General features: G+C 52.2%; 1 protein-coding gene across 1 annotated transcript in view; it reads right to left on the reverse strand.

The window, feature by feature from the left end:
- Window positions 1-22,931, reverse strand: part of DIP2C (disco interacting protein 2 homolog C) — a 223,975-nt gene that overhangs the window by 93,118 nt on the left and 107,926 nt on the right. Inside the window, exons 13-19 of the mRNA XM_049624394.1 lie at window positions 16,027-16,150; window positions 15,623-15,732; window positions 15,407-15,509; window positions 13,629-13,693; window positions 12,134-12,227; window positions 11,917-12,036; window positions 10,611-10,725 (exon numbers count right to left, since the gene is read on the reverse strand). Of these exons, the coding sequence (XP_049480351.1) occupies window positions 10,611-10,725; window positions 11,917-12,036; window positions 12,134-12,227; window positions 13,629-13,693; window positions 15,407-15,509; window positions 15,623-15,732; window positions 16,027-16,150 (731 nt within the window). The remainder of the gene's footprint in view (window positions 1-10,610; window positions 10,726-11,916; window positions 12,037-12,133; window positions 12,228-13,628; window positions 13,694-15,406; window positions 15,510-15,622; window positions 15,733-16,026; window positions 16,151-22,931) is intronic.

A 22,931-nucleotide genomic window follows, 5' to 3' on the forward strand; every position in this document is an offset into this window, starting at 1 on the left:
TGAATACGTGCACTCTTCTTCAACGTTGAGATGGAGACTTTCAAAACCACCCACACTAAAGTCTCAGTAAAATTCTTGCTGTTTTTTTTTTGAGAGAGAGTGAGGGAGAGAGAGAATCTCAAGCAGGCTCCGTGCTCAGTGCAGAGCCCAATGCGGGGCTCGATCCCACGAACTGTGAGATAATGACCTGAGCGAAATTAGGAGTTGGACACTCAACCAACTAAGTCACCCAGGTGCCCTTAAAATCCATGATTTTTGACAGGGGAAGTTACAAGATTAAAACATCACACCTTTAATTTCTAAGTTATTTTAGTGTGATTTTCTCCCCTTTCTCTGACGAGAGCAATGCACACTTATTTTTAAAAAATTTTTAAACGTTTATTTATTTTTGAGAGAAAAAGACAGAGTAGGAGTGGGGGAGGGGCAGAGAGAGGGAGAGACACAGAATCTGAAGCAGCTCCAGGATCTGAGTTGTCTGCCCAGAGCCCGACACGGGGCTTGAACCCAGGAACAATGAGATAATGACCTGAGCCAAAGCAGGACGCTTAACCAACTGAGCCACCCAGGCGGCCTGCACACTGATTTAAAAAAAAAAAAAAAAAAAAAAAAGCCTGCTTCAAGAGCTATGTAATATAAAAAGGGAATGTTTTCTCCTCCATTATTTTACCTACTCACTTTAGAGAGAATTCTTTTCAGCCGGAAAAGGGACCATACCATACAAGCGGTGTGCAAACTTTGGTTTCATTTGCCCTGGCAACTTCTCCGCATCTCAGGGCAGGCGATCAGGGTGCACAGCAGGGAAGTGTCAGCATGTACATCAAGGGTGGGGCTGCGCCCCGAGCGGCACCTGCTCTCTGCAGGCTAACCCTCCACCACACCAAGCACACAGTCCAACCAAACACAAAACAGAACACGGTTCGCTCCTGCACGTGGGCGGTCAGAACAACTCACACAAGGTAACTCGAGTCACTGGGCTCTTCAATGCTACCTGATTAGTCCATATTTCCACTTAGATATGGTGATTCTCATCTTCAAACTATTTTACACTTAGACAAGTTCTACAGTTTTGTCTGAATTTAAAACTTTCAGATTAAAATTTCTGATAATGTAATTTATCTTGTGTTATAAAAACAAGATTATAGAACTTCATGTCTGACTTTTTTTTATGGGGCAAAGCCATTCGTGAAAACCCCACTTCAATTCACAGGCTTGTTAACTATTTTTATTCTGGGTCACTGGCTGGGGTGTCCCCAGCAAAACTGTCCGATTCTGGCCCCCAACAGACATCCTGCCACATGGGCCCCTCCCAGCTCTCTAAATTCCAGGGGGACATTTCAACATGCAAAATGATTTTGGTGGCAAAGGGGCAACTTTATTATCCTCTGGAATTGCTGTTTTAATTACTGCTTTACATAATTATTACCCTTTCATTGCTAAAGCATCAAGGTATTAAAAGAACATCCTGCAGATAAAAAGCCCACAGAGGGGTGACCTGGGTGGCTCAGTCACTTAAGCATCTGACTTTTGATTTCAGCTCAGGTCTTGACTTCAGGGTCATGAATTCAGGCTCTGCACTGGGTGTGAAGCCTACTTAAAGAGCCTACAAAATATTTTTTTTATTTCAGTCAACATTACCACAATGTAGCTTTAAAAAGCAGGTTCTGCATCTATATTTCAGTGATGGAAACAGAACCAGACAGCAATCCCAGAGATACATGGGGCCATGAATGATTTGCCAGTTTTCATTCTGCAATTTGCCCTCTTGAAATAATTCTACAGATAACTTTAGGTATCATGAAACCATATTTCTCCAATATTTTTGATTTTACAACTATTCCTCAAAGAAAAAGGAAACAGAAAACATGAACCAGGGTGATGACAGTTTTAAAAACAAGAAAGACAAATACCTTGGTTGCTCAGGAAGCCAGGGAAGACCTCACAGGGGAACAGTGTGGTTTACTGCCATTACCTGGTCGACATGCATGCAAACAGACATGCATGAACAGACACCCGTGAAGACAGATGCACGTGAACACAGGCACTTTCAGATAGATACCCATGAAGACAGGCACAAACAGGACACACATGAAATCAGACCACACGAAGACAGATACCCACGGGACGGACAAACACACAGATAGTCACTCATGGAGACAGACACTCGTGAGCAGGGACACCCATGGAGACGGACACCCACGAGACAGACACACGGAGACAAACACCCATGAAGACGAACACCCATGAAGACGGACACCCATGAGACAGACACCCCAGGAGACAGACACCCACGGACACGGACACCCACGGAGACAGACACCCACGAAGATGGACACCCCCAGAGATGGACACCCATGAGACAAACACCCATGAAGACGGACACCCATGAAGACAGACACAGGGAGACAAACACCCATGAAGACGGACACCCCCGGAGACGGACACCCCCGGAGACGGACACCCACGAGACAAACACCCATGAAGTGAGACACCCCCGGAGACGGACACCCACAGAGATGGACACCCATGAAGACAGACACCCCCAGAGACAGACACCCTTGAGGACAGACACCCATGCTGTCACAGGGTGTGACACTGCAGAAACAGACAGGTGTGGAGACAGGCATCCCTCCTGCCCTTGTCCCTTCAAGTTCCCTGACTTTCAGGGAAAAGTGGCTGTTCCTAGGGGGCTGCTTACAGGGCTGGTCCTACCGATCAGACATGGCCTGGGCAGCTCTCTGCCCCAGGGGCCAGGGCACCAGCCACTGCCCCCAGATCATGGCCACAGTCCTACCACTGTCTCTCAGGATGACATCTGCATCCTGCCTGTGTTTCGGGGGTGGGGGGGGGACGTCTAAGGCTTCCACTGAAAACTGTGAGCCCAGGACCTTCTAACACACTCACTATTGTGTTGGTGACAGGTGATCGGCTACTGACCAGGGCAAGGACATCAAGATGCCTAACAACCACGGCACCCACCGTGAGGCCGGCTCTCTGCTCTGGACAGGCAAACTCACGGCAGCCAGAGAAGCCGACCAGTGTGCACGGCTGGCCCTCACAGCCCAAACCCATGGGGGTCTGGCAGTTTTGCCATGGCTACTCCGCTGGCTAATTCATGGATGCTTCTTACAGAAGAGAACCACAGACTGACAGACCTTCCAGAAAGGGCCTGAAGTCCTACAAGTTGTGAGCCACGGAACGCACCTCCAATTTCACCTTCACTGCTGACCACACACAGGAACTGGGCATCATTTCTTAGTTAAATGGACTAAAAGCCAAGCGAGCCATTAGCTGCTCTAGGCAGTTTCCTGGAAGTTCAATCTCTTTTTCATTATGAGGGCAGAACACCTGTCCCTAGAAGATTATTAAGCATAGGACAGAGCAGCTTAGACGAAAGAAGGTGGTCAGATCTCAAACCCATTTGAACAAGGGGAAACCAGTCCCCTTTGGGGCAGGCCTTTCTTTCCAAAATGGGGTGACCTAGCAGCCAAACACTTTTTTCTTTATAAATTATTATATATAAGGGGAGGAGCAAAATGTGAGGACATAACACCTCCCACACTAGAATTCATGAAGCTAAGAATGGGTGCATTTTGGGGCGCCTGGGTGGCTCAGTCGGTTGAGTGGCTGACTTCAGCCCAGGTCACGATCTCATGGTTCGTGGGTTCAAGCCCCATGTTGGGCTCTGTGCTGACAGCTCAGAGCCTGGAACCTGCTTCGGATTCTGTGTCTCCCTCTCTCTCTGCCCCTCCCCCACTTGTGCCCTGTCTCTCTCTCTCTCAAAATTAAATATTAAAAAAACTTAAAAAAAGAAAAAAATAACGTGTGCATTTTGTCCTCACTCTGGACCCACAAGAGTGTCCATTAGCCATCCTGGATCCCCACGCAGAACGGCTTGAATAGAACGGATAAAGACATTTTTACTCAGTAACCCAGCTTCTGACCTTTTATGTGTGGAAAATCCCCTCCAGTCCTCAGCGTGCTTGGAGTCAAGTGCACAGACTCACTCTCCAAAAGCAAGAGTTGCTACCACCTCTGCGCAGACCCTGAACATGACTGGGAACATGCATGTGCATGTTCACATGCAACATTAGGAATGGGGAGTTTTCCCTTCCATTCACGGAAAGGAACATGTTCACAAAATGCAAGTGACTGGCGTTTCCATCATATCTGTTTGAAAATGACTTAAATATTCCAGGTCAACCAAAGAACAGCGTAACCAGTGACCATCCATGCGGGGTTGATGCGATGGCTGGTGACCATCCACGTGAGGCACGTGGTAGTTGGTTACGAAGGCTTCTTCCGTGTGACCACTGGCGTGTAACAGCTTCCATATGCATCGCTGGCCTCACGCGAAAGATCCTGGTGACCAGACTGAGGCGCAAGGAAAGGTAGCGTGGAACATGTGGGTGTGCCCTGAGGCCAACTTAATTTTGATGGCGCCGTTATTCCCAATTCCATTTAGCACACTGCAGTCGTGGCTCGTGTTCCTATCTGTTCCTGTCCCCAGACTTATCTGTGGGCCTGGGAGAGGATGCCCATCACAGGACTGTGATGTCTGAGGAGACGTCCCAGCCAACAGGGTGGGGGCCCTGGGAGGGCTGCCGGGGTTCTTCCTCAGAGCTGGGCAGGGCGATGGCCATCTCTGTTCTCATCAACTCCTGACCTTATACAGCTTTGCACGCGACTTAAATCCTGTGCCGCGCTCCCCAAGTTCCGGTGGGAAGCAGGCCTCCTGCCCACGCTCTGGGGTCCCAAGCTTGCCTTCTCTGCCCTGCATTAGCACATCACTGGGGACACGCGCAGCTGCTGTTCAAGACCTCACCCCCGAGGGCGTGTCCTCCTGCCTCAGTCTATCACGGGACCGACCTTGAAGGGCTGCCCACGGAAAGCAGGAAGGACGCACGGCCTTCCTGCTGCTGTTCTCTCGGTGGACCCGGACATGACACCAAACCGCAGCTGGATCGTCACGTGAAAACACAAACCAGCAGACATTAACACCACACGTGACTCCACTCAGTCAGAACGCAAGCTAGAAACCTTCCTGCACACGGGTGTGGGCTTGTCTGCACAGACACCTGGGCAAAGCCCCGACTCTTCACGGCGTCTGCTTTTGGTGAGTCGCACAGGGTGGTCAGCGGGATGTGCACGGGAAGGACCTTTGCATCTCGGGTCACATACTTAACGTTTTTGTTTCACTTGTTTCGCTTGCTTATTTGTAAACTACACACAAGGCCAGGACACAATCGACGATGGACACACCAGGAAATCACACGGCACACGGGGCGGTAGCGAACATGAAGAAGGGAGGGCAGCAAGTCTGGAGGACCACGGTCAGGACAGGCCCCCAGCGAGGCCAGCAGGGACGGGCTGGACCCAGCCCCTGTGCTTGCAGGTGGGGAAAGGGCAAGGAGGCCATGGCTGGGCTGTGTGCAGGGTGGGGGCGAGTGTGGCCTGTGCACCCCTGCACACAAGCTGCCACGGAGTGGGGCCAGGGGAGGCAGGGGGGTGGGAGGCACAGGGGATTCAGGGTGTTTACACGGCCTCCTCTGAACGCTAAGCGAGGCACACCTTGGGGCTGGACGATGCTTGTACTGAAAGTCATTTCCGCTCTGCCTCCTTCCTTCCCATACTAAGGAGAACGGAGTCATGTCTGGTCTCTGCACAGTCCTGGATTTAACCTAAAATTTCATAGAGAAGCTACAGCAGCGGGCTGGCGTGAGGGGAAAGCTCCGTGACCGAGTTGCCAGGCCGCGGCTGATGGGCAGGGCGCTAACTCACCTTGAGGCGTAGCCGGTGTGGGCCGGGGCTCAGGGTCTGGGGTGTGCGCCTTAGCAGACACGGCTAGTCGCATCTGCTTCCTCTACAGGTGGGAGAAACTGAGTGTCTCAGAGGTGAACAGGTCTACAGTGACGCAAGTAGACGGTCAGTGTAAAAATCTGCCTTTTCTGCCACCTAGCGTGGCCATGAGATCACAATGACACTTAAAAAGTGCTCTCCCAGATCTATACGGTTCTGGGCAGACAACGTGAGGTTGGTGACAGCACAGCACATGCCTGGCAGACACCTGCCAAGCTACCCAGTCTCGAAATGCAGCTTGAACCTTGTCCACAGGACCCAGATTCCCTTCCAGATGGTACAGTGGGGACACAGTTCGTGATTTCAAGTCTCATCAAACCCAAAACGAGGGGCAGGGAAGCACCCGGGAGCACTGCCCACCATGCGGCGTCTCAGGACGTGGGGCTAGACATCACGATCCCTCACCCCTGCTCATCATGACCAAGCAGAGGGCTGTCTTCCCAAGCCGCTCCGTGCAGAAGTGTGCAATCGGAGGCTGCGTTTCTCCAGGACCCAGGACGTCTTGAGGACAGGAAACCACTCAGCCAAGACCACAGTGCTACCCAAAACGACGGGTTTTAAAAACTGCAACACGGTTTTTAACATCACCTGCAGCCTGCTTCTTCGTGTCAGGTGTGTTGGCGGGGATTTTCATCTGAATTTCAGAAACATCCTCCTACTTCAGTTTTGGTCCAAGACACTGAAGAACGCGAAATCTGAGAACGGAGGCAGTTAAACGGTGCAGAGGCATTTATGGGGCCCAGGAGAACCTCCAATGGATCACACGATGATCTTTAAGAACCCTCTGCTTTCAAATACCTTACAAGGATCTTCCCCAAAATTATCTTTATTTGGCTACAACTGTTAAGTTGATGATCAAGTATGTTAGAATTCCAACTAAAAGCTTTTCCCTGTTTGATGCAGAAGCAAAATGGAGGGGTCACACTTCACTATCTGTCACCAAGCGTGACCATGAGGCCACAGGCCAGGGGACCATCTTCCGAGAAGCCTCGGGAGATACCCGGGCCATCCCAACACGTTCAAACGGTGGTCAACAGTGCAAGCTGAGCACAGGGCTCACATCTTTATTCTGAAACAGGCAGCCCGGAAGCTTTAAGACAAAACAAGCAGAAACATTTAAACCTCACAGCTTCAGCAAGGACAGGGTGACACAGAAGACGTCAGGCCTGGCCGTTGCCTCCCTCGGGAGTCTGCTCCTCTGGAGCCACGCTGCTGCCGCCACCAGAGGCAGACACGTGAGCCACCACTGACCCTGTGAGGCATCAAGGGAGCTGTTTCCGTGCTAAGCAGGTCCGAGTGGTGACTGCCACTCATCCCAGCACCAGCGAGCGGCTAACATGCGCTCCTGGTGACTCAAGTGCTGAAGACAGTGACAGGAGGTGGCTGGCGAGCTTGGGTTTCTCTGGGAGGAAGATGGCCAACGGTGTCTGAGGACAGAGTGAGCCTTCCCGTGCACCAGAACCACGGGCCAGCCCCGCAAGCTGGGAGCACAGGCGGACACAGCTCATCCACTGCCTTTCCAGTATACTCCGGGCCCCGTAGCCCTGCCGGCTTCCATTAACCAGCAGCTCTGCCGGTGCCGGCCCCACGCGAGCAGGTGCCGCCGTGCGCCAGCGACGCTTCAGAACGGCCCGTGTGAGACTCAAGGACTCGCGCTCTATTCCCCTCACTCAATGAGAGCATCAGGGCAAATCCTCTCACTGCCTCACGTGGGTGGTGTGCCCTCCGAGGCCCATGCGGGCCCCACTTTGCTCACAGCTCTGTGTCCAGCACAGCACTGTGCTGGGGGGACAGGCACCCATGGACACCTGCTGAGCTAAGAGCCCGAGGAGGACCAGCGCCCACAAACAGTGCAAGTGAAGTGAATAAATACCGCTCTTGAGGATTAGGAAATGTTTGCAGTAAAACCAGTTTGGGATTAGAAACTGACATTTGCTGAAGCCAGTCACAAACCTTTTCCGTTTTAACCCTTTGGACTATTAAGGATGCCCGATAACTGATATGAGCTACGGAAGATTTTGTGAGGAGAGCATAGCAGATATTTGGCCGAGGTGGTAACCTCATGTGTCATTTCTGCTAAGTCAGCTCCACTTGTGACACGTGGAGTGAGGACAGGTGGTGCAGGGGGCAGGTGGATGGTCCTGAGCCTTTCTGGTGGCAATCTTTCTGCCAGCCTGCCACCCCGACCCCTGCCCACACGACAGCCATCTCCAGCTATGGAGGGCTACAGGACAGAGGGCTCACAAGGAGCCCTGGTCACCTGTATCCACTGCCCTATCCCAGTCCCTTGATTTTCTTCTGGTTGTTTTGGAAACAGCAGACCTCGAAGGTGTGAGAGTGGCGGCCAGGGTCGTGGTTGGGTGCGAGAGCAGCCGGTGGGTCTGCAAAGAGATGCCAGCTCAGTTCAAAGCAAGGCAGATGGAATCAAGTCTCTGCAAGTGTAACCACACTCCCGCCTGCTCCGAGCAGGAGCTGACCAGCCCACGGTCTCACAGAGGAGTGGCATCTGCCAGCCGCAGGGCAGAGAAGGACGAGAGCCTCTAACGCTGCCATTCCCAGCCCTCGATGGTGGTGTGGACTCAGCCAAGGCAGGTCTGTGCAGGGGATGTGTGGGGATGCATGGGGGGAGGCGTGGGCGCATGGGGGTGGGGGGGGGAGGCACACGGGGCAATGTGTGGTGGTGTGTGGTGTAAGGCAGGGCATGGGGGGCCTGGGGAGGCAAACGGGGAGGCCTGGGGCACGTGTGGGGCGTGGGGAGCTGGGGGAGGCTCATGGAAAAGCGCATGGGGGGAGGAGCGGGGGGCACGCGGCGGGTGCCTGGGGATGTTTGAGGCACTGACCACAGGGGAACTGCAGCAGAGGCCATTCAACACAACCCCAGGAAAGAGCAACCCCTTACTTTGTCTGTTTGGGGTATTAAAGTTTTAATCTTCTTAAAGATTTTTAAACATTTTTAGAGAAACAGCGAAAACTCCTTAGCTGATGGGGCGCCTGGGTGGCTCACTTGGTTAAGCCTCTGGTTTCTGCTCAGGTCATGATCTCACAATTCGTGGGTTTGAGCCCTGCATCAGGCTCTGTGCTGACGGCTCAGAACCTGGAGCCTGCTTCGGATTCTGTGTCTCCTCTCTGCCCCTCCCGGCTCATACCGTCTCTCTCTCGAAAATAAAATAAATAAATGTGTGTGTATACATACGTACACACATATATATATGTATACACATACACACACACACACGTGTGTGTGTGTGTGCTTATCCTTTCAAAAAAAAATCCTTCACTGACCCTCCCTCCCTCTGCCATCAAGTCTGGCATAATCCACTCTACATATCCCAATGTACACAGGAAGCTTCTAGGAAATACACAAATCATCTGATGCTAACAACTGGATCTTCTATGTGTCAGTATCATTACTCATCTTGTGAATTATGTGTGGCAACGGTGCTACGTCACACAACTGCACAATCTTAACACTTCAAGGCCAGAGGAAATTAAGAGTCCTGAGTCCAAGCCCCTCAACTCATTGGTGGAGAAAACTAAGGCCCTGGAGATAAGGAACATGCCCGGGACCCCGTGGACCAGACCCTGGCTGTATCTCCCGGGGGTGTCTCCCTAGTGTCTACACTCAGGCTCAAACTGGACATGGTTTAATACTGATCTTGGGAGAGCACTGTGGTATCCAACCTGCTCCCAAAGCCTCCAGGATTCTGTCCAAGGCCAGACACGAATAGCGGGAGATTATATGTGGAGCGCCTCCTGTTAGAACAGTGACACCTTCTAAAAATTGGAAATTGGATTCTGGTTAGTGGCGCCATATTCCCTCATCAATTTTAAAATGTGCGACAGACTTCTAATTTCTGCTTCAATCAAAATTAAAACTTTGTTGATACTTTAAAGGTTTTCGATTTCTCAACCTGTTAGGCAGTGTGGTTGACTTTACGTTAACCAACAAGTAAAACCGTCAGAAGTTGTATTACTTACACTCTTCCACGGAGTATTTTTGGGGACCCCAACCTTTCAGTAATGAGGGCAGAAATCACATGCTTTTGCGTGTTGAAAGCTGTGTCGTCCATTCTCATGACGGAGCACATTTGTGTGACGCGAGATACAACCTCACCAGCGAGGGAATGCAAAGATACCGAGTCGGGTCCCAAGCTGCAAGCATGCAGGTGGTGCAAATATTCCTTTCCCACACTGTGCGGATGGCAGATGGTGGAAGACGATCAAACAGGCCCTCCCTGCACTTCTCAGCTTGGGTGGGATGGGCTTTATGCACCCGTATCCACGCCACCCCCACAAGTGTGCCCAGCACCAGAGCAGGCGGTGAGGCCGACTGACTAATGAACGACCGAGAGCATGAGTGACGCAGGCCCTGTGTCCACGCACAGACCCGAAAGCCCTCGCACGTGCCACCACCGCGCGAGAGCTCAGAAAGCCAGGACCTCGTGGAAACTGCACGTCGGCAGGCCCAGCCCTGCCGTGAACATCTCACCCCACCCAGCATCGACGCAGCCCACCCCCGCATAACACCAGGCCAGACGCAGGCACATGGAAATGTGGGAGACCCCCAAGGACGGGACGTCACTGCTCGCTGTACCTCCAGACGGGCCTCACGCAGTCACTCCCCAGACTAATGGATCCGGAAGAATCCGTGCCGGCACACGCAGGGAAGCAAAGCTGGCCGCAAACGGGCCGGGTCCTGCCCTCCCCCCAAGCGGTGGCACCACGCAGGCGCCGCTGCAGGGGCCCAGCTGTACCTCCGGATGGCGACGGTGAGAGCCTCTGGGGAGCTGGCACAAGGACAGATGACCTCCTGGCGCAGGCCTTTACTTTGGAAGACGTTGAGGAACGCGTCGCAGGAGGAGATAGACCCTGCAGGTGAAAGGGGACCACAGTCAGCCAGAGGAAGCTCGGGACTGACTAAAACCAGCCAAACCAGCCAGAAGCGAGTGCTCCTCGAGTGAGGGTGTGAGGCAGGCGGTGCGGGAACACACTTCGCTCAATACCGCTTAGTACTTATGTCACCCCAAAAGATGATCCCCTCAGGCCGACTGAGCTCAAGGATTTAAAAGTGTAACTTCCGCCAATGAGCCTGCATACCTTCCCTGAGGCTTGTTCCCCCATTTTTGATATGCGTGTTCGCAAGAGGACTATATCTAAGCCAAGTGAAGACAACTCTCCCGTGTTAACCCCACCGGAGAGATACGGGAGTGCGGGAGTAACCGCCAGGAGCCTATCGGCAAACTCCTGGCTTCCTCCACGACTGCTGCCTGAGAGCAGCCATGTGCGAGAGTGGCTCACAAGTCATGGAGCCACTGGGGAAACGGAAGAACCATGTACACAACTAACACCGAATCACGTGGGTGGGAGTCCGTGCGTACACATCACGTGTTCTGCTTTAATTGACAAATGTCAACAACGGTCAGAAACAAATGCCTCGTTCACTCACTCTGCTTCTGGCTCACGCGCCCCCCTCACAAACAACAAGCCAGCTGGGTTCTCTTCCAACCCAGGGTAGTACTTCCCGAGGTATGTTTACAGCATTCTGTGGGACTCCTAATTCACTTTACCTGGGTGGTTTTTCCCATAAAATTTTATAATGAAATTCCCTTAAAATGACAGATTAATTTCTTGACCAATAAAATTACTAAAGACCATAAACCAATAACAGTTAATGTTTCTTGAGCACGCAGCATCACTCAAGGAAATACATGCAGGGACGACTTAATTCAATCCTCATAAACTCAAGATTTAGGCACCGTTTTCAGCAAAAGAAGGAGAAGGACTGAGATCAGAAGGTTAGGGTTTCTGGCACAGAATCAGGAAATGGCAACAGCAGTACTCAAGCCCCAGGCAGGAGCCAGGCACTCCTGGTCCCCTACCCGCCACCGGTCGTGGTGCCTTCAGGCTTCAGACAGTCACACTGTGAGGTCACGAGTTTGACACCGCTTCCTAACCACAGTAATGGCCGGAAAAGGAGAAGCAAAGCGCACAAACAGACCGAAGGGGATGAGGCTCTCTCCCGCCCGCCTGCCCGCCCCACGCAGCAGGTAGATCACTTACAGGGATTTGCACCATCAGCCACGATCAGCATCCGGAGAGAAGAGAGGTTGATGTCTCTCTGATCTCTGTGTGCTACTAATGCCCAGTGCATGTCCCTGGATTTGACACAAGCCACCTTTGCTGTGGGGACAGTAGAGGAAGGGGTCAATATGCACACTGTCAGACCAGGAGCTGTTTGAAGGAGGGAACCGGGGCTCCAAGGCCTCTGGATGCCTACCTTTGTACTGGCAGACCTTCTGAATCCACGACAGCGGGTTCACCTTCATCAGCGCGTATGGGATGCTGATCACGTGCATCATGTTCATGACGCTCTGGAAACAACGCACCAGGTGACTGCCGACACACTAGCAGGACAGGCACCCCGCCCCACCAGGCTTCGCGCGGGGACACGACAGGCCCGGGCCCCCATCACGGGCTTGCTCCCTGCTCCACGCTGGGGGCCAAGGGCACCACTGGCCACACAGAAGATGCCAGAGAGGAGCGTGTGCATCCAGCAGGAGCCAGGCCTTGCTCTAGGAGGTGGCAGTGAAATAGAGACTCAGAAACTGCCGATCCAAAGCAACGGCGAGCAGCTGGGTGACAGCACCAACAAGACTTTTGCAGAGCAACAGCATCAAAGAGGAGCTTGAACGGCAACAGCCCCCAGGCGGCTGCCACGACCATCGGGCAGGGAGGTGGACTGAGTGCTCACGACACCACACAGGACCATCACCCCACTTGACAGGCAGGAACCCTGTGGTTCAGGAGGTCCCGGGGGCAGACGACGGGCCTGCGGGCACAGAGCTGCAGAAGGCAGGACTGGCGTCGGCTGGGGTGAGGCAGCCCGCGCTCTCCCCACGATACCTGCTCGCCTCACGAGCGCACACGGGCAGCCTGGCTTCTCCAGGCTGGCACCTCCCGGGACCCAGAGGCAGAGACCAACCACAGGGAAGCCACGGAGCCCCCACCCTCCGGTCCATGTGCTGCTCACGTGCCCTCACCAAGAGGCGACAAATCACACTTCGTCTACTCATATCCTATCACTCGTGCAAAAGCCCCTAGAATTTTCTACCTCAGGAAAGATGAAGCTTAGCATAAGGAACTTACAAACAGGGGAGTAAAGATCACCACCTGTGAAACCGACACAGCGATGCTCCAGCAGTTAAGCTATGCACACCCGCAAGGGCTGTGCAGACCTTAGATAACCAGGCTGGGTCTCCATCAAAGCGCCTGCAGCTCTGAACTGCCTGCAGCACCCACAAGGAGGCGGCATGCATTTCTTTATGACGGGAGTGGAACTGTCAGCACAAGGGGGACCTGTAAAGCGCTTCCCCTGTGGCATAACCAAGCAGGTTTGCAAAATATTCACAAGCACTGACTCACAGAAAGGCAAAAGAACAACAGTGTCAGAGTGAAACCAAATGCAAAGGAAAAGTGACCCAGACGGGAGATGTGACTAACATCATCGCAGTCGTGATTCCAGAAGGGGGCAGAGAGATACCCTGTTTCCTCAACAGCTGCACCTCTATATGGTGGTGGTGGTGGGGAGGGGGGGTTGTGACTCCCGTGAGCGGCTGACTCCCGCAGGCTTCCTGGGCTTGGGAAGTCGCATTAGCAGACAGCAGCAATAACAGCTTTTCTCCCCAGTGCGAGAGGGGCTTGGGCGAGTGGCCGTGTGTACAGACCCTAATTCTGGCTGTGGCCCGGGGGGACAGGGGAAGGGTCACACTTACTGTTAGGATGCCATGCCAGAGCCCAACGTCCTTCTTGAAATCCAACACATTCACTATGGTTTCCGCTGAACAAATAAAAACGGAAGATTTTCATGTAGCACAGCCCAAAGGGCAAAGAAAATCCAACATCATGTCAGGGGCAGTACAGGACCTTGGAAAAATGGTTCCTAGTACCTCTGCAGACATCCTACAGCCTGCAAACCCATTTAAAAACGCTGCCCACCTGGAAAAGTGTTTCTAGCCTCCTGACACATCAGTTAGCAGCGACGGCTTCACAGGCCACTTAAAACATTTTATTCCTTCTATTTATGTCCTTACTGCCCCTCCCTGCCTGTAACTTTTTAAAGATTCTTTTCATTTCCATCATGGGATCCCCCAGGAAAGGGAAGTGCTTTCCAGCAAACACAGGGCGTCACATCACTAGAAGCCTTGGGGTGGCTGGAGTCATAAAGGAGGCACGGGATTTGGAAGGACGGTGACGGAACAGTGTTCAAGGTTTACGGGGGACACCTCGTGAAGCGGGAAGAAAGGCTGCTAACGATACACAGTTGAAAACAAGGGCCACAGTGGCACGTGGAAGCTACGTGGAAAAACTTTTCTGAAGCCACACTTGACACCAGGCATTTCCTGACGCCTCCTCTTAGGTCCGTACGCTGTCGTGCTGCTCGCCAGAGCTTTGGTATCGTGCACCTGACCCCACTTCACAGAGAAGGCAGGCGTCCCCACGTGAAGGAAACAGCCTCTGTTCCACGTCCTACGAGCATTTTCACTTTAGAAATAAGGAGCCAGTGTGTGTGTGTGTGTGTGTGTGTTTTCTCTGGCACCTGTGAAAGCGACAGCCCTGGACCTTCAAGAAAGCAGGGCAAGGAACACGAGTCCTGAGGCTGTGAGAAATGATTAGCAGTCACGTGTCTCAAGGTGAAAGTACCTTGGAAACTAGTTTAGGGACCAAACGTGAGCCAGAACATCCCCAGGACGCAAATGAATTGTTTTTCAGAGGGACGTTGCCAGTGGCATTGGGGACAGAGAAGGAGAGAAGCATCCAACCCCCAGGGCAGTGCAGATGCCACCACCAGCTTCCTCAGGCACCAGCCCCAGGGCTGCGCTCACGTCCAAGTCCCCAGGGCAGGGCCTTGGTCACAGAAGCCCCAGCCAGGGGGTAGCTGGTTACCTGGGCGGACCCTGCCTTTTATGAGCCCCAGCCAGCACCGTGGCCACGGTTACCTCTGGCCACCTACCTCCTGGCCTCCAGGACCGTCCCGTTCGGGAGAGAGAGTGTGCATCATAAAAACCACACCCTCGGCAGCTGCTGCCCACCCTGAGAAGCTCGCAGAATCCCCATCAGAGATTCTCCCTGAGCTGCTAGGGGTGGGCTGAACATGGGCTTTTTCTGAAGATCCCAGAGACCCTAACTTGCACCCAGGGATGAACACCCACAGAATTAACTATCTGCTACAGCTTGAGCCGTGCCCTCTGAGTTCACGGGTGGAAGCCCGCACACCGGCATGGCTGCCATTGGAAATACGGCTTCTGCCAAGGTCATGAGGGTTCGGTGAGGTCATGGGGCGGGTCTGATCCCATCAGGACCCACATCCTGGGGAGATGAGACACCAGAGCTCTTTCTCCCTGCACAGCGAGGGCAACAAGAAGGCACCACCTGCCAAGCTCCGTGCAAACCTGACATCACTCCTTCCGTTACCAGGGGGAGTGACTCAGTCCCTCCACAGCTGACATGAGCCTCCCAGGGACGCAGTCTTGGGTCAGGGCCCTGCCCATACCTTCCGTGTAGCCGCATGCCTGCGTGAGGGCCTGGCAATGGGTCAGCAGCGCGATCCTGGTCACGGTCACCCCAAGCACGCTTCCGTCCTTGCAGGTCTTATACTGAAATGAGATGGGGACGTGCAGAGAGGGGTACAGAGAGGACAACGCGGCTGCCCCAATCAGGCCAAGGTCGGCCCAACTGCTCAACACCCGTGGGCAGCGCTGCAACTCACCTCTATGTACGCGGTATCGTTGTTCGCATCTTTGATGTGTGGGAACCAATCTCGAGGGGGCTTGGAGAGATGCTTCGACTCTGTGACAAACCACAGCAGCTTTGGCCAACCTTGCAAACAAACAAACAGACCCCTCTGAGAGGCGTACTACCCAGAAACCAGGCTTGCCACGTCGTCCCCCTTCCTGTGGCCCACGTGACATGAGCCAGGGGGGATCGCCAGTGCTTCCTCAAGCCTCAGACGACGTCAACAGCACGCATGCTGCCGGGTAAACCACGCCACATGGCAGGCTGACAACAGCAGACGTACCGCGTTCCGTGTGCAGAAGAGCATGTCCAGGGGAGACGCAGGACCTTCCTGAGTGAAGAGCCAGACGCCCAACTAGGCTCCTGGCTGTGGCTTACCTTTGAACTGGGGGATCTCCCCGGTTGGGCTTTTCGGCAGCCCTTTGTGGCAGGCGTCGCTCGTCAAGGCCACAGTGACTCCACAGCTTCCAAGCAAGAACCCGATCTGCTGGCTCCCTGCATCCTGGGAAAGGTGACAGACACATAAGTCACAAAGCCGGGAAGGACGGGTACCCTCCTGGCAAGACGTGGCCTTGTCCCTGGGTTCTGGGAGGGAGGGAACCTCCCCGGACTCTGCAGAACTGGGATCACAGCCCCGGTTGCCGCTTGCTGCTGTGTGACCTCGAACGGGACGGCGAGGTCACTCAGCCTCAGTTTCCTCACCTGTGCCATGGGGTGAGAGCAGAGCCCTCGAGTGGGTCTGCTGCAAGGAATAAACTGGAGGAGCGTGGACAGTGCTCAGTGTGCACCTGGCACACAGTGGGTCCCTTAAACAGCTGCTGCTACGTCTCCCTCCAGTTCCCTAAGACTGTGACCATAGAACGTAACCGTCGTGGAGAACAGAAAGGGTTCGTCTTCCTCCGTAACACAGAGCCTGACTTTACTCAGAGCACATGGCCCTGTTGTGTCTGTTGACATCCACTGTGGGCGAACTAGACGCCCGTTCCCAACCAAAAGGCCTGCCACCCTTGTGCGCCCAGAGTACGTCTGTGACCAAGGACACAGCCGGACAGGCGCCTGCTGCAGGACTTGGATGCTGGCGGGCCAGAGCACCAGAAGCCCCAAATGACCAGCACTGACTTAGGAGCACGGCATCCCGCGGACCCCACGGGATGGAGCTTTCCTCGGAGGGCGGTCCAGGGACCGCCAACCTGTGGTTTTGTTGCTGACCACATCTGGCTGCCCGCAGCAGGTCTGCTCAACCGGCTTTCTTCACCCCCACAGTCACACCAGCCAGGATTTAGAAAATAAAACGAAAGCCAGCAAGGAGCGGACATTCCTACAACTGAAACATCACAACACGGTGAACCGGCCACCCTGGTTTGTTCCCACCGGGCTCTTCCTGAACCCGTGGACAACCCAGCAAGCTTGTGGGCAGACCAGCCCCGCCTTCCGGTCGCTCCGCCCACGTATGCCTCACTAAGAAAGTGTGTGATGACGGGGTCTCCAGTGGGTAAAATCAGCAGCACGGATGTCTTCAAACTAGCCCGTCAAGCAACTGGTTCATAGTTTAACCCCCCGGTGAAATCCAGCTCTCCTCACTCGGAATCACACCGCCAACCTCCCGATACACCATGCAGCGCAGAGAGGCGAGCAGGGGGCTGGCGCCCGACGGACAGGGATGTTCCCGTTTCAGGACCCTCACAGTACTTTTCCCTCAAGCAATGCTTTTTCAAGTGGAGTTTTTAATACTCGCTCCAATGTGAATTTGGAGGTCATGTTGCCAAACATCGAGACAAGTTCTGAGGTCACGTCTGGTGGCAGGGAGGCATTTCTTTGTGAGCCAGAATTCGCTACCTCAGAGCTACATGAGCCAACAGCTCGGGAGAGTGAGCACGGGTCTGTGGGCTGGGACCTGCCAGGGCCCACGGCCGTGCCAAGAGCTCGCAACCGATCTCGGTTTTCCTGGCAGACACCGTCCCTGCGCCCTTTCTACAACCTGCTCGAGACTGATGTCCAAAGTGACACATTCACACACACGAGACAGCTGACATAAAGCAGCAGCAGGGGACGGCAGATGAGAAGAGTAACGGACAGAATGCCACAGTTCAGCCCCAAATTCAGACCTCACCTCCAAGGGGCTTCTGTCCTCTTCATCTGGAAAATTCCTACTTGGAGATCCAGGCAGCTGTGCAGAAACAGCTCTGCCCACCCAACCCCAGCGGCGCAGACGAGACCCCATCGCCTGCTCCCGAAAAAGCCTGTGTGTCTCCTTCACACGCTGAAGCTGAACGTGCTTGACCCCAGAGCCCGGAGCGGGCGGACACACTCTCAACACCACGTCAGAGCCACGGTCCTCCCTGGGCCCCGTCTCTACATGGGGCCTCCCGCCCAGCCTGCGGAAAGAGCCGCCTCCAGGCGGCCCGACCTGCCGCTGGCTTCGGGAAGCTGCCGTCCCGTCTCAGGGAGACTGAATGAAGCCTGTGCACTCTGGCCCCGACTCAGCGCTCCGCGTGCACCTTCCCAGGGAAGGCCCACACGCCTGGCCCGTGGTTCCTCCTCGGTTCGGTTGGGGCTCCACCCTCTCAAGAGCTGTGCTGTCAAGGCAGCCGGTGACCACCTCCCCGGTCACAAAATCCTGACGACGATTCTTTCGGGCTCGTCAAGAAAAGCCAGACCGCACCTGACTTCAGCCTGTCACCTCCAACCCTCTTGCAACAGAGAGGCGCCACGTTAGGTCGCCTCGTGGGAAGCCTCCCGGTCTCTCCGACGACCCCTGGAGCACCCACCAGGCCAGGCTGTACACGTCTCAACCAGGGTCTGCTCCGCCCCAGCCTCCCAGGCAGGAAGCAGCAATCTCACGCACAGAAGGGTGTAACAAATGCGAGGACGGCTCACAGAAAAGTCCCTTTCGTGAACTCACTCTGCGTCTGGGGCCCCTCACCACGAGGCTTGAGTTTATCCAAGTTTCTCCTTTGCCAGCTGAGCAGCTCCTTGGCTCTCAGCAGGTGGAGCAGGACAGAAGTGCAAAGGCGTCTCACACGTGCACGGTGCTGCTGATGCCCGTGGCCCACGGGCCGTTGCGTCTCCGGTCCTGTGGTACTTTGGAACACGCAGTTCGGCCCCTCCTAACAGCCTGTCACTCTCCTGTAAGATTTGCACGCCTGAGGAGCAGCCTGTGTCGGCAGAGGGGGACTGTTGGCTGGGCCTGCTCGCGGGCCGACAGGGCCTCCCCGCACACAGCCGGCATGAACCGAAGCGCAGCCGCCTCAGGAGGGTGACAGCGCCGGGCTGTCCTAGCTCTGCTGCGACCCTGCCAGGCCCATCTCAGGAGGCCCCTGGAGGCTCCCCTCTGGCTCCCCCACACCCCCTGGCCAAATGATCCAGGAACGCCAGCCCTTCCTACTGCAAACCCCTCACAGAAAGGGGAGCTTTCTCCTCCCACCCAAGAACTAGGAGGGAGAGTAAAGAAACACACAGGACACAAAATCGTTCAGCCCATCAAACAACATTCAGGATTTGGAAAACGGCTCTCATCAGGCCCTTCGTGGCAAACCCAGTGGCACAGAAGTGGCAGAGCAAGTGTGCGACTCCATCACCCACGCTTCCGTGCACACCTTACCCCATGCTGACCTGCAAAGGACCAACGTGGGCTTCTGTTCAAAACTCAGAAAAGTCTTCCAAGGCACGAACGTCATGTTCTGAGCTCAGAGCCCGAGGCCTGGCACGCAGCCTCTGGCGTCACTGAGACAAAGTCATCTCCCGGTCCCGTTTCCCAGCAGAAGATGCTCTATGGACGGAGGAACCTAGCATCTTCCTCTGACAAGTGCCTTCTGGTCCCCTGGTTCAGGCCGATAACCCGAGGGTCTCCGTGGGCTGGGGAGGTGAGGGCACACCACCTGGCAGGTTGCAGCCTAGATGCCCAAGACAGTAGGCAGCCCAGTCCCAGCAGGGCCAACACGGCATAGGTGAGACTGTACTCCCCTGCCCACGCCTGTACCAGCAGAGCTCGCTTGTGGGTGCTCACACCTGCACGGACCCTTGCCGAAGCACCAGGCTTGCCACTAAGAGCTCTCAGCCTCAAAGGGGATGGTTGGGCCCCAGGGCCTAGGATAAAACACACCTAATGACATCTCCCCTCCCGCTGATTATTACTGCAGTAACCTAATACTCACAGTTAGGAAGGTTTCCAGTACAATTAAAGTGAACAGCTTACGTGCCTGTCAAACGTCCAAAGGATACTTAACCTCGTTATTTAAATGAAAAATGTTTATTCATTTAATATACATCCAAGTGTGTATTAAGAAATGTTATACGGTGGCACACGTTTGCATCAGCAGTATTCGAAATGATGTGCTTGTGTCGTCACGTGACCCAAAGGGCAGAGGCACGTGTCTCTTTGTTCACGTGATTTTCCTCTGCAAACCAGCTCTGCTTTGGGAGACATCAGGCTATAGACTTAAGTAGAAAAGTCTAAACCCTCTATGTGATGAGAAGCACATAAATAATAGCAACTGATCACATGAGAACATCACAGAGATAACCGTCTGGTTATTGCAGTGCTAAGAACCAGTCTCTGTACGAACAGCAACCTACAAATTCTTCCAGATTATCGTTTTGACACTATTGACGACAGAACTCAGAGGGCTTTGAGCCTTGAAGTCAGGTAACCAGCCCTCTGCATTTCCAAAAGACCTCAACCCACTGAATTTAATATCAATTGAAGGAGGAGCGTCATATGCCCCGAGTAGGCTTTCAGGTGAACCGTAGTGGAATTTACCACAGTGCCAAAGAATCGCTTAGAAGAACGTGGCTATCCATTCACTCAGTCCCCAAACTCTTCCACATTTCTCCATTGTGAATATCCTAGGACTCGGGGGTGGAGCCTGGAACGCTGGCAGCAAGCACTTGCAAGTAAGCCTTGGACAAAAAACCTGACACTGATATGTGGGGTACGTACAACATATGTTTCTTATTTTCGAATACACTGTGAGAGCAAGATTTGGAATTATATCTGACAAATCATAGTGAACATGGGACTCAATCACGTCCAAACACCAAAACGTAAGCAACAACCGACATCCCCCCAAATAAAATCAAAACCCTCTAATTTATCCAGATTTCTAGTGTAATGACACTGAGGAATGAGATATTCAGACACTTAGTTATTGACAGATCACTAGGCTCAGTGTTCTTTTTTCAAAAGGTTCAGATATAATTGACATATAACATTCCAGCAGTTTTAGGTGTATAATATGATGATTCAATATTTGTATATACTGCAAAATTACCAATACACAAAAAAAGTTGAGAACTTTTAAGATTTACTCTCTTGGCAACTTTCAAATGTGCGTGAAGGATCGCTGAATGTAGTCACCCTTGTGACTATACCCCCATGACTTCTTTATTACTGGAAGTTGGTGCCTCTTCACTCCCGAACTTCAGCCATTTCACCCACCCCACAACCACCACCACTGGCATCCACCGTCTGTTGTGTTTCTTTAAGTTCTGGTTGTCCATTTGTTTTCTTAGATTCCATATTTAAGAGAAATCACATGGTGTTTGTCTTTCTCTGTCTGACTTACTTCACTTAGCATAACACCTTCAGGGTCCCTTCATGTCGTTGTAAATGGCAAGATTTCATTCTTTTTTATGGTTGAGTAATATTCCGTTGGTCTACACATATAATCTCTTCTTTACCCATTCATCCATTGATGGACACTTGGGTTGTTTCCGTATCTGATTATAAATAATGTTGCAATGAATATTCAGTGTATGTATCTTTTTGAATTAGCGCTTATACCTTTGTTTAGAAAAATACCTAGTGTAACTGCTGGATCATAAGGTAATACTATTTTTAATTTTTTGAGGCACTTTCGTAGTTGCTATTACTTGCTATCTCTTGTCTTTTTGATATTAGCCATTTTAATAGGTATGAGGTGAGACCTCATTGTGGTTTTGGTTTCTATTTCTATGATGATTAGTGATGTTGAGCATCTTTGTGCCTGTGTGTGTGTCTCCTCTGGAAAAATGTCTATTTAGATCTTCTCCCTATTTTTTAATCGGATTCTCTTGCTATTAAGTGGTATGAATTCTTCACGTATGTTAGATATTAATCCCTTATCAGATACACAATGTACAAGCATTTTCTTCCATTCTGTAGGTTGACGGTGGATGGTTTCTTCTGCTGTGCACAAGATTTTTAGTTTGATGTGGTCCCACTTGTGTGTTTTTGCTTCTGTTGCCTTTGCTTTTGGTGTCAAATCCAAAAACTCATCACGAGACTGATGTCAAGGAACTTACTGCCTATGTTTTCTTCTAGAAGTTTTACGGTTTCAGGTCTTACATTCAAGTCTTTAATCCATTTTGAGTTAATTTTTGTGTATGGGGTAAGATGAGAGTCTAGTTTCATTCTTTGGCGCATAGCTGTCCAACTTCCCCAACATCATTTATTGAAGAGACTGTCCTTTCCCTGTCGGGTATTCTTGGATCTTCTGTCCTAAATTGACCATGCATGTGTGGGTTTATTTCTGGGCTATTTTATTCCACTGACCTATGTGTCCATACTGTTTTAATTACTAAAGCTTTGTAATAGAGCTTGAGATCAGGAAGCCAGGTGTCCCCAGCTTTGTCCTTGTTACTCAAGATTGTTTTGGCCATTTGGGTTCTCCTGTAGTTCCATACAAATTTTTGGAATGTTTTTTCTATTTCTGTGAACAGTTAGATTGAGTGCCATTGGAATTTTGATAGGGATTGCTGAATACTGTAGATTGCTTTAGGTAATACAGACATTTTAACAATATTACTTCTCTCAATCCCTAAGTATGGAATGTCTTTCCGTTCATTGTGTGTGTCTTCATCCATTTCGTTCACCAAGGTCTTATAATTTTCAGAGTATTTCCACTTCCTTGGTTAAGTTTATTCCTAGATATGTTGTTCTTTTTGATGTAACTATAAATGAGATTGTTTTCTTAATTTCTCTGATAGTTCACCGTTAGTGTATAGAAATGCAACCAATTTTTATATGCTGATTTTCTATCCTGCAACTTTACTCAATTCACTAAAAAGTTCTAAGAGTTTTTGGGGGGAGTCTTTATTGTTTTCTATATACAAAATCATGTCATCCTCAAATAGAGATAGTTTTACTTCTTCCTTAGTAATCGAATGCCATTATACATCTTTTTCTTGCCTAACTGCTATGCCCAGGACTTCCAATACTATGTTGAATAGAAATGGCAAGAATGGGTTGATCTTAGAAGAAAAACTTACAGCTTTTCACAACTGAATGAAAGGTTAGCTGTGGG

This window comes from Panthera uncia, chromosome B4, assembly GCF_023721935.1.
Source record: "Panthera uncia isolate 11264 chromosome B4, Puncia_PCG_1.0, whole genome shotgun sequence".
Classification (NCBI taxonomy): domain Eukaryota; kingdom Metazoa; phylum Chordata; class Mammalia; order Carnivora; family Felidae; genus Panthera; species Panthera uncia.